The 12428-nt window shown below is 38.3% G+C and overlaps 1 protein-coding gene and 1 pseudogene across 21 annotated transcripts in view; one reads left to right on the forward strand and one right to left on the reverse strand.

The window, feature by feature from the left end:
* The window catches only part of Pbrm1 (polybromo 1), a 99450-nt gene that overhangs the window by 68554 nt on the left and 18468 nt on the right, over positions 1 to 12428 (reverse strand). For all 21 annotated transcript variants that reach the window (XM_057770708.1, XM_057770707.1, XM_057770713.1 and 18 more), the window contains 4 exons: positions 12252 to 12368; positions 6396 to 6464; positions 4626 to 4724; positions 200 to 285 (listed from right to left, as the gene is read on the reverse strand). In XM_057770708.1, coding sequence (XP_057626691.1) covers positions 200 to 285; positions 4626 to 4724; positions 6396 to 6464; positions 12252 to 12368 — 371 coding nt within the window. The remainder of the gene's footprint in view (positions 1 to 199; positions 286 to 4625; positions 4725 to 6395; positions 6465 to 12251; positions 12369 to 12428) is intronic.
* LOC130874479 (60S ribosomal protein L17-like) lies at positions 8781 to 10568 on the forward strand (annotated as a pseudogene).

Here is a 12428-nt window from a genome sequence, read left to right on the forward strand (position 1 = left end):
CTATATATATACACAAACACATATACATACATCTTTTCAAATACTTTCTTCAGCTACAATGAAGCAGCTAAAAAAGTTTCTACGGTTTTCAGATTCATACATACATCAAATGTAAACTCATCTTATTTTCTACTGTATTGATTTTACTAGCTAAAAATTCAGCAAATAGGCACAAGGATCTTAGATATCTTAAACCTACCTTATTCGAAGACTTGATTTAGCCATTTCATGATGTTCAATTTCTGCCTTTTTCATATAAAATATTTTTTTAATCGAATTGGCATCCTAGCAAGATAAAATCACTTTGTTTAGAAAAAGACTCACAAGATGGCTCAGTTTCTTGCCACCAAGCCAGATGACCTGAGTTCTATCCCTAAGACCCACATGGTGGACGGAGAGAAACAACTCTTCCAAGTTGTCCTCTTATCTCCACATGTTTAGGCCTACACACACCCGAAACAAAGCAGTGGGATAACTCCTGACTCATGCACTGCTGGCTTTCACGTCACTGTCACTTAAGCCTGCATCTCTAACACACTGCAGGAGCTCCCAGAGCACCTTTATGAGCTGTCACTGAGTATGACTTTAGATGGCTGCTGCTCTTTTATAATTTGGCAAGTAAGAAGCACACTGGATCTAATGGGAAAATACAATGAATTCTATCTGTATAAAATCATCTGAAAATTAAAAAAAAGATATAATTCTACAATTTGAAAGACCATGCACACAAATTTCAGATAAATAAATGTACTTGCTTAAATTAATAGCAAACTAACACATTAGATCTAAAGCTTCCTTTCTTGTAGTTCAGGATGACTGTTGAGAAACACATACTCATGCTCTTGGGTCATCTCTCTCTGTTTCATAAGCACAGACCTTTGTAATAAGCTTAAATCTATATTAAACTTTAGCCCTAATAAACTCCAACTCTGCATCATAAAAATAAATGAATAAATAAAAACAACTTAGGTCAGGGAAAATAATTAGACTAAAAACTATTTTTTTTTTTTTTTTTTTGGTTTTTCGAGACAGGGTTTCTCTGTAGCTTTGGAGCCTGTCCTGAAACTAGCTCTTGTAGATCAAACTGGTCTTGAACTGACTGCCTTTGCCTCCAGAGTACTGTTCTTTCACAAACTAAGAATTCAAGTACTTCCTAATTCACTTCTGACCCCCCCCACCTTTGTAGACAGGTTCTCTCTACATAGCCCTGGCTGTTCTAGAATTCCTTAGGTAGACCAGAATGGCCTTGAACTCCGAGATTCCTCCTGCTTCTGCCTCTTGGGTGCTAGGATTAAAGGTGTGCACCACTATAACTGGCTTCATTCAAACTTCTTAGCAATGCAAAAGAAAGTGAGTGGGCTGAGATGGGTAAACTGTAGAAATGGTTTCGCTACTCTCTTGACTGAGGAAGTCCTACAAAATTATACAAATCAAGAAGTTCAAATTTTCATGTTAATTTTAGGAATAATCATAAGGGGCTGGAGAGATGGCTCAGCAGTTAAGACCACTGTACATTTCCAGAGGACCTGGGTTTTATTCCCAGTATCCACGTGGCAGTTCATGACAGTTTGTACTTCTAGTTCCAAAGATTCCAACACCCCCTTCTGGCCTCCCCAGTCACCAAAATGCACATGGTACAAAGACACACATGCAGGCAAAACACTCACACAAATAAAGTTAAAAAAATTTTTTTAAAAAGAAATCAATGTTATAGATATTACCTCCCTTACATAGCTTACTGGGATGTGGGGGTGGGGGAATATACCTGTGAAACTAGCCAGGCCATCACCAGTATAAATATCTGAGAGGTCACCAAGGAACTAAAAGATGTAACTTTAAAGAAGCACTATGTCTTGTAAGGCAGATACAGGTGGACCTCCATGAGTTAGTTCGAGGCCAGCCTGGTCTACAAAGTGAGTTCCAGGATAGCTATAGTGATTACACAGATGAACACTATCTCAAGAAAAGCAAGAAAGGAAGGAGGGAGGGAGGAAGAAAGGAAGAAGCACTGTGTATAACCCCAGCAGTGTGATGGTGGACCCAGCAGGTATGCCCAGGCCAAACATTGGGGCACAAGGTCAGTAACCCAAAAAATGAGTGCTGAATTTTTGCTGCTTGCACATGCTTAAAAACAAGAGAGTGATACTGAATGAAGGGTTCAGATGTAGATTCTATGGTCACTGAACACATCCAGGTGAATAAAACACCCAAAATGTGTCATTTACAGAGCATGGCTGTGGTGGGCCAGCTCATCCATGAGCTCTCCTGCCACAATGAGATGACTTCACTGAAAAAGGACAAACTATTTCTTTTTTTTTTTTTTAAATATTTATTTATTTATTAGGTATACAATATTCTGTCTGTGTGTATGTCTGCAAGCCAGAAGAGGGCACCAGATCCCTTTACAGATGGTTGTGAGCCACCATGTGGTTGCTGGGAATTGAACTCAGGACCTTTGGAAGAGCAGGCAATGCTCTTAACCTCTGAGCCATCTCTCCAGCCCCAGGACAAACTATTTCTAAGTCGAGGAGGCTACACAGAAAAAAAAAAAAAGACACCCTAGAGAAAACTAAAACTTAAGGCACAGGAATAAACTCAGCATAAAATATGTACAAATAAAAGCTAACTGTAACTACCAACAGCAATGTTGAGTATTTTGGCCAGCATTCAGAAAAATCTAATGATTTTCTTAGTAGAAGATTTTCTGAGCACCCGTTTCTAAATACCCAATGATATGTAGTACATCTCTGTGTAGCCCTGGCTGTCCTGGGGTTCACTCTGTCTACCAGGCTGGCCTTGAACTTACAGAGATCCACCTGCCTCTGTCTCCTGAGTGCTGGGATTAACGGCACACACCGCCACTGCCTGGCTAATCAAACACATATCTACAACCAACTATTCATTATTAGAACCAGAAAGTTTCTAAGGGGCAACTGCAAAGCAATCATTTATTCAATATTATTTACTACATTTCAAAGAATGCTTTTTGTATTTATGAAGTTTAAATGCAAGGACTAAATAGTTATTTAAAAAACTGTATATTTAGATGAACAGAAGATTAAGAATCTAAGAATAAACCCTTTATCCATGGTTAACTGATTTTGAGTAAGGATGCAACACAATTCAATGGAGAAAGAATCACTTTTAAAATAGTGTTGGGGGTAATAACCCATGTAAAAGAATGCATCTGAATGCCTACCTAACATACACAAAAACTAATTCAACCTAGATTCAGGATCTAAATGTAATACCTAAACTATAAAATTCTAAGAAGAAAATATAGTTGTAAATATTTTTGAACTTGGATTAGGTAATGATTTAATTGTTATGATGCCTAAAATATAAGCAAAAGAAAAACAGAGAAAGACAAACTAGAATTCTTCAAAATTAGTGAAACCATGTCAAGATGAATTACTGTGAAGGGTGAAAAGACAAGAGAATGGAAGAAAGGATTTTAAAACATGGAGAGATGACTCAGCAGTTAAGAGCACTGCCTGCTCTTCCAAAGGTCTTGAGTTCAGTTCCCAACAACCACTATGTGACTCACAACCATCTGTAATGAGATCTGGTGCCCTCTAGAGGAAGAGACCTGGTCAGTCATCCTCATCAATTTAGACCATGAAACCCAATATGGACAAGTCCAATGGAACTGCCATATACAGGCTGCCCATGCACGCTTCAGCATTGCTAGGGCATAAATTTCATTTTTCATTTTAAAACCAACTGATAAGAATAGGATATCAACAATATAATTTTATTACATTTTTAATATAACTATTAAAATGACAATGAAAATATAATTTTAAAAATGGGCAAAGAATCAAAATAGGCATTTCTCCAAAGAGGACAATATCATACACAAAAGATCACTAAGTACATGAAAAGATATTCAATATATTAAAGAAAAGCAAATCAAAACTATAATACACTATGATACTCCCAAGTTTGCTGTAATAAAAACAAAATGAAAAGGATGTGTTTGGTAAGAATGTCGAAAAATTGCAGCATTTGTATACTGGTGATATGTAATACAGAAAAGTTGCTCGGGAAACACTTTGCGAATTCTTCAGTAAGATAACTACATAGTTACTGTATGACCAAGCAACTGCATTCCTAGGTATATACCCAAGTATAGTGAAAATGTATGTGTACAAAAACTTATATATGTGAATACTATTTATAATAGCTAAAAATGGAAATAACTAAAATGTCTAGTAACTGATTTAAAGAAAAACATATGGTGCCATCTTTAAGAAAGACTATTAATGATCAATCAATCATGAAAAAGAGGCTAAGCATTGGCACACACACAAATCTTCAAACAGTATGTTAAACAAAGAAATTAGTCATAAAGGAATCCATGTTATATGATGTCACTTACATGAAATTTCCAGAATAAACAAATATATAGAGACAGAAAAGTAGATGAAGGTTATTTATACTTTGAGAAATTATAGGCAAATGAAAATGAGCACTAATTTACTGGTATAATGGCTACACAACTCTGTAATACTAAACCCCTAAGTTCTATATTTTAAATGGATGGAATTTATGGTTATAATAAACACTGGAACTAAGTTAGTGTCTACTATCATCAATGAAAATAGCAACAACAAAACACTAACCTTGAATACTTGAGAACCAGGCTCATTATATGTTTTGGCATTTTTTGCTAGAAGATCTATATCTTTGGCCATTGCATGAACAGTTTTGTAGCTTCCATTCTATAGTAAACAACAAAATATAGCAATTTTTCTTAATAAGAATTAGTTAATATAACCTTTAAAGAAAAAGACTCGCCAGGCAGTAGTGGTGCATTCCTTTAATCCCAGAACTCAGAGGCAGGTTGATCTCTTGTGAGTTCATGGCCATCCTGATCTACAGATCAAGTTCCAGAATAGGTTACAGAGAGAGAGGGAGGGAGGGAGGGAGGGAGGGAGGGAGGGAGGGAGGGAGGGAGGGAGGGAGGGAGGGAGGGAGAAGAAAAGGAAAAAGACTATTTTTTATTTGTTTAGTTTTTCAAGACAGTTTCTCTGTAGCTTTGGAGTCTGTCCTGAAACTCGCTCTTGTAGGTACTACAGTCCAAAATGTCACTGGAAGTTTAATTGTAAATAATACCTAAAATTATCTTCCCTTTTATAGATTATTACTAGTACCTATTTACAAGTACAAACCAGAATCTATATTATTTTCACAGACAACTTACAATTTTTTAAAAAATCAAGTGAAGTTTATTTCATGAAGTTTATTTAGGTTTTATTTAACAAAAACAGTTTACTATACACCAAACACTAAGTGCTATGTGAATATTCATTCATTAAAGTAAACTTCCTCTTTTTACCAGATATTAAAGTAAAGTATAAAATCAGTTCTATTTGTGCCTAAGCTATTACACATTAAAGCTCATTCAACCCAAAATAATGCAAGGATACTCATATAGCTGCTTCAAATACTGAGGAAAGGAACACACATACCAGGTAAAGGCACACGACTGATGGCTAGTACACAAATAAACAGGGTAAGTTCTGAAGAGCAGAGAAAGCAAATGAAGTGTAGTGGAGGGTGAGAAATGGTAAAGCTGAAGCACAGACTGCGCAGAGAAAAGACAAATAAGGAAATTGGGATAGCCAGGCTAAGGAAAACAGTTGGTGAGCAAAGCAACATCTGAACATCCATCTTATTTGGAAGGACTCTCATAGGTGAGAGGGAGCCATGAGATTGAGCATTGGTTGCTTTGCCAACAGCGTAGCAGCAAGGCCAAGGAAAATCCCCATGTGTCAGCTAATTCACAGTTTAGATCTTGGAATGACTAAAGTCAAGGACGGCAGGATTCCTCCCTGACTTCTGTGAAGTAAAAGTCTAGCACCAGACCAGAAAGCAACCATGGCTCCTGGTAACAAACAGTAGCAATGGGACTAGTACCACAGAGAGGCTGTCTCAACTCTTTCACCACAACTCTGAGTTCTGTCTGTTTCCCAGAGAGCATTTTCCTTGGGAAGAAAAAGGAACACACACACCAGGCAAAGGACACATGGACAAGTACCTATTTTCATTAACCTTACAGTCAACTATCTATTATTGTAAGTAACTTTCATTCTAATATATCATAAAGTGATTTAGAAGAGGGTAAAAATCAACAAAGCTTTTATTGTCAATGTGCCTTTCATAATCAGAAATGTCTACAACCAATCCCACTTATTTAGCTATTTATTTATTCATTCATTTACTGACAAGAGATTGAACCTAGGCCCTTGAACCGAAGCTACACTCATCTCCTAAAATACAATAAAAAAAAACCCACAATTAGAAGAAAGAAATATCTACTATTTTACTTTCTAAAATTTCCTAAGTATGCAAGCCGATCTGCCCTAGTGCACATATGTTCACCTTCATACCTGTATTCTCTGAGCAATGGTCTTGAGATCTATAGGCTCCTTAATTATTGCATAATAGTCTGGATATTGCTGCAAGACAAAAACAGGTATGGTCAATAATCTAAAGCACTAAGTCTGTTCTTCAACCAGAAAACTGAGAAATTTTATGAAATCCATGGTGAAAGCATATTGAAAAAGAATTGTGTTTTTTCTTTCTTTTCTCTTTTTCAAGGAAAATGAGACAGGGTTGTTGGAGAAGGCTTGGCCCATTAGCTCTATCTTCTTATTGTTTAACTCTTATATTCTTTTAACCCATTTCTATTAATCTGTATATTGCCACGTGGCTATGGTTTACCAGCTAAGGTTCCCAGTGTTTATCTCCAGTGGTTCCATGGCTTCTCTCTAGCTCCACCTTCCTCCTCCCATGCTATAGGCCAAGCCAGTTTCTTTTTCATTAACCATGAAAAGCAACACATAAACATAAGGACCTCCCACACCAGAGGGTGTCACTGAAAAATTCAGGGCAGCCTCAAACTCTTAAAATTCTTCTACCTCAACTTCCCATTTGGCTGGAATATTAGGACCACATGACCAGACCTAGTTCTTTTAAGTTTGGGATGGACTCAAGCTTTTCATATTTGCAACTCAATATTGGCATACACAATATTCATGTTGAACAACCATGAGATTTGAATTTGAACTCTTCCTCCTTCCCTCAAAGTATTTTAAAGACATTTAAGATTTTTTTTTTTTTTTTTTTTTTTTTGGTTTTTCGAGACAGGGTTTCTCTGTGGCTTTGGAGCCTGTCCTGGAACTAGCTCTGTAGACCAGGCTGGTCTCGAACTCAGAGATCCGCCTGCCTCTGCCTCCCAAGTGCTGGGATTAAAGGCGTGCGCCACCATCGCCCGGCGACATTTAAGATTTTGTAGCATAGGTGAGATACACCTGTGGTATTTATCTAATCTGAGCTCATCTCAAGAAACAGACACACTAAGGAATGTCCTTGTAGCTTTCATGATGCTTCTCATGCTCACTACTCTCAGGCTCTTCTACAAGTTTTACTTCTTGAAATAAATAATTGAAGTTGACCAAAATCCAAAAGTAGTTTTGCTCTTTTTATAAGTCTTTATAACACTTCTGAAATTAAAATATAATTACTAAGAGACTGAAACAGTAGGATTTGTTTGTGACAAGTCTAGGTAATATAGTGAAACTTTATACCAAAATAACAAAAATAAGTAATATTTAACATAAATAATAAGGCTAAACTGTTAAATTATACTGTTATGCAGCATAGTAACAAAACCAAAAAGAGCACATGAGTTTGGGACCAACTCAATCAAAACAACCAGAAAATCTGCTCCATCCCCACTCCCCCTCACACCAATAACCTTTTTTTAAAAGCGAACCTTTGGGGGCTGGATAGATGGCTCCAAACTTAAGAACACTTAATGCTCTTGCAGAGAACCCAGATTTGATTCCCCATACCCACACAGTGGCTCCAAACCATCTCTAACTCCAGTTCAGAGGATCTAACACACTCTCCTCTCTTCCACAGCCACTATGTACACAAGGCACATAGACAGACACACAGGCAAAAGGCCTCTACTCATATTAAATTTAAAAAAAAAAGCCATCTTCCAGTCAAGTAAAATTATAAATTATGCTTTCTGTTGAGGCCATGAAGAATATCACTTGGCTACCTTTAGTGATGTGGGATTCCCCTCCGTATGCTGTGAATATGATTTATTACCATTGGTTAAAAAAGAAGTTGCTTTTGTCTATGGCAGGGTAGAATATAGCCAGACTGTAAGAGATATATAGAGAGAGTAGGTGGAGTCAGAGAGATGCCACACCATGTAGCTGCCGAAGGAGAAAAATGCTGGAACCTTATTGGTAAGCCACAGTCTTGAAGTGATAAGCAGATTAATAGAAATGGGTTAATTTAAGATGTAAGAGTTACTTAATAAGAAGCCTGAGCTAATAGGTCAAACAGTGTTGTAACTAATATAGTTTGTGTGTGATTATTTGAGTCTAAGTGGCTGGGAAACCAACGTGCAGTCTCCATTTACAAATGGAGCCAAACGTGGAGAACTATATCCACATAAAACCTGAGAGAGCTTGGGAAGGAATTCTAGACAAAAAAGAACAGAGTTAAGCATGACTTCTTGGTAGCAGCATTTTCTTGGGTGGGCTCTGTTTGCTGGAGGCAAGCAGAGGTACAGCTCCTTTAAAAGAAGGCTTCTTGACTCAGCATTAGTAGCAAAAAAATGTATGACTTCTTTAACAGACAGGTTCCTGGTTCCTGCTGGAAGCATGAACTTTGACTCTTTCGAGTGGTCCTGCACTTAAATGTGGTTTCTGAGCAGTATGTCACAAACTGCTTAAAGGCGACATAGACCCGCTATGTCCCTAGAGCTAGGACGGTGAGCATGATTCGCAGAGGGGCGAACATACAGCCAACATGCTGGACTGGGCAGAGACAACAGGCAAAGCTGCTTGTCAATCCTAGCCATGTCTGCTTAGCATTCTCTCTCTCTCTCTCTCTCTCTCTCTCTCTCTCTCTCTCTCTCTCTCTCTCTCCCCCCCCTTCCCCCCCCCTCCCTCCCTCCCTCCCTCCCTCCCTCCCTCCCTCCCTCCCTCCCTCTTTCAAACTTCCTCCCCCCTCCCTGCGAGACAGGGTTTCTCTGTGGTTTTGGAGCCTGTCCTGGAACTAGCTGTTGCAGACCAGGCTGGCCTCAAATTCACAGAGATCTGCCTGCCTCTGCCTCCCAAGTGCTGGGATTAAAGGTGTGCGCCCCCACTGCCCCCACTTACTTATTTCAAAAGAAAAAAAATGCTCCTGGTCAGGAAAGGATTTCTGATACACAATAGGACAGACTCAGACTTAAAAGACCTCTAATAGAGGCCTGGTGGTGGTGGTGCACATCTTTAATCCCAGCACTTGGGAGGCAGAGGCAGGCAGATCTCTGTGATTTCGAGGCCAGCCAGGTGTACAGGAGCTAGTTCCAGGACAAAGCTACAGAAGTTCTCCAAAGCTACAGAAAAACCCTGTCTTGGAAAAAAAAAAAAAAAAACCCTCTAAACAAGACATTTTAAAAAATGTACGTAGGCTTAGGATAGAGAAGAAAAAGAATATAGACAGTTATAAAAAGAAGTAAAGTTTTTAAAGAGACAGTAAAAGTAATATAAAAGAGTACAGACATTCATAGAAAAAAGGAATAAAAATAAATACTAAAAGGTAACAGAATAAAAAATAAGTCACATAGGGAAAAAAATACAGAGTCTGAATTATGCATATTATTGTGTTTTCTTTGAATTTTTTGATGGCAGAGAGACATTTGATTCTGGGAGCTGCTAAATTAAACCAACGTAAAGATATCATGACTTCAAAATTTGAGTCTAAGGATATGTTACTTTGGAAAAGAGGTTCTACTTCTGTTTCCACAGAAGAATCTGTGGATTCCTTCCAGGCTAATGTGGTTTGATGGAACAAGACCCCCTGAAAGGTCTCTGTGAACCCTAAAATACTTCACCCAACATATAGTAGGAAGTGGTTTGGAAAAAACAATGCCCAAATTCCCAAAATGGTTGTTTATAAATGTTTGTTTTCCCTTTTCCTGTAAGAGGCCAGAGGTGACCTGTGAAGATGGTTCGCTACTCGCTTGACCCAGAAAACCCTACAAAATCATGCAAATTGAGAGGATTAAACCTTAGAGTTCACTTTAAGAATACCCATGAAAGGGCCCAGGCCATCAAGGGTATGCAAATTCAAAAATCCACCAAGCATCTAAAAGATGTCACTTTGAAGAAGCAGTGTGACGGTACACGGGTGAAGTCGGCAGGTAGGTGCGCCCAGGCCAAACAGTGGGGCTGGACACAGGGTCAGTGGTCAAATCAGAGAGCGGAATTTTTTCTGCACATGTTTAAAAATGCAGAGAGCAATGCTGAACTGCAGGGTTTAGATATAGACTCTCTAGTCATTGAACACATCCAGGTAACAAAGCACCTATGATGCGCTGACGAACTTACAGAGCTCATGGCCAGATTAACCCATTTATGAGCTCCTCATGCCACATCAAGATGATCCTCACTGAAAAGGAACAGACTGTTCCAAAGCCAGACAAGGAGGCTGCACAGAAGAAAAAGATATCCCAGAAGAAACTGAAGAAACAAAAACTTATGGCACAGTAACAAATTCAGCATAAAACAAATGCAGGCAAAAGTAAAAATAAATAAATAAATAAATGTTTGTTTTTGTTTAAAGAGAGATATAATAAAGAGATGAATACTTTGATTGGTATGAAACTTAGTCTACTGATACAAATTTAAGGTCAGTTTTGTTATATGTATATTTCTACTCTTTTTTTTGGTTTTTTGAGACAGGGTTTCGCTGTGGTTTTGGAGCCTGTCCTGGAACTAGCTCTTGTAGACCAGGCTGGTCTCGAACTCACAGAGATCCGTCTGCCTCTGCCTCCCGAGTGCTGGGATTAAAGGCGTGTGCCACCACCGCCCGGCTATATTTCTACTCTTGTTTAGTGTATTGTTTATACAGCTCATTTAAACATGCAATATATTAAAATTATGGATTAACAGTTACTTATAATAGTCAAACTGTAGTCTTGTTAGTAAGGTTTTCTACAGAGATATATTTCAGTTAGATAATCTTCAACACTTCAAAGACCTACAGAATACGGCATTTAAAATGTTTTAAGAACCTAAGACTTTTCTTGACAGTAAGACATGTCTGCTCTGGCAGCACCAATTACTTCAAGAGGACGATGGGCATCGAAGAGGCTCCTTATGGAGTTTGGTAGCCATTTGGGCAAGAAAACTGCTCCTGGACTGCTTAAAGGTATGCTTGACATGCAGGACCCACAGAAAAATGACTGGTAAACTTGCCTAAAGATGAGACGGTCCTTCGGGGTTCCTGCTTCATGAAAGAGTCTGCCAGATATTCTGCAGGACACAGAAGAAAGTGACTGACAAATTGCCAAATATAGGCGAAACAGTCTTTCAAATTTCCTGCTTCATGGAAAAGTCTGCCAGATACTATGGGCCTGTAGGTTGAAGATGGATGCCCCAACATTACAGAAGAACTTTGGGTGACTGTCCAGGCAGCAAGATGTCTGTAAATTCTAGAGTTTTGGAAGTTGCTTATAATGCACTCCCTGTTTACTTAGGTAATATATCTCTCTGGGGTCTTTGAAGAGTTGAAGACAGTTATAGTTTTCCTTAGTTATGATAAAAGATATCTGTTTTATTATATGTAATTTTACTTTGTTAAAGTTAAAACCTTCCTTTTTATTTAGACAGAAAAGGGGAGATGATGTGGGATTCCCCTCTGTATGCTGTGAATATGCTTTATTACCATTGGTTAATAAAGAAGTTGTTCTGGTCTATGGCAGGGCAGAATATAGCCAGGCTGGAAGAGATATAGAGAGAGAATAGACAAAGTCATAGAGATGCCATGTAGCTGCCAAAGGAGAATGATGCTGGAACCTTACCGGTAGGCTACATCCTTGTGGTAATACACAGATTAATAGAAATTGGTTAATTTAAGATGTAAGAGTTACTTAATAACAATCTTGAGCTAAACTAGACAGTGGTGGCACACTCCTTTAATCCCAGCACTCTGGAGACAGAGGCAGGTGGATATCTGTGAGTTCAAGGCCAGCCTGCAAACAGCATTGTAATTAATATCATTTCTGTGTGATTACTTGGATCTGGGCAGCTGAGAAACCAGTGTGCAGTCTCCATCTACATTACTTAACCTGCAGCACTTAACCTTTAATCTTATTTTACTTATTAGTATCTAATAAAATTCTTAAAGTACTTAAATACTTTAATTCATTTATCATTGATCATATCTCTTACCACTTTGGAAGGCAGTTTCTGAAAAAGTTCACTGATGAGCCGTCCTGATGGATTTGTGGCTACAACTATGGCTTCAAGAAGCTGCTCTAGGACCTCCTTTAGGTAACCTGGAGAAGACTAGAGGGCAAAGAGGGACAGGGAGAGAAACAAATCCATACATAAGTGCCAAATAGGAAA

The sequence above is a fragment of the Chionomys nivalis genome, chromosome 5, assembly GCF_950005125.1.
Source record: "Chionomys nivalis chromosome 5, mChiNiv1.1, whole genome shotgun sequence".
Lineage (NCBI taxonomy): Eukaryota > Metazoa > Chordata > Mammalia > Rodentia > Cricetidae > Chionomys > Chionomys nivalis.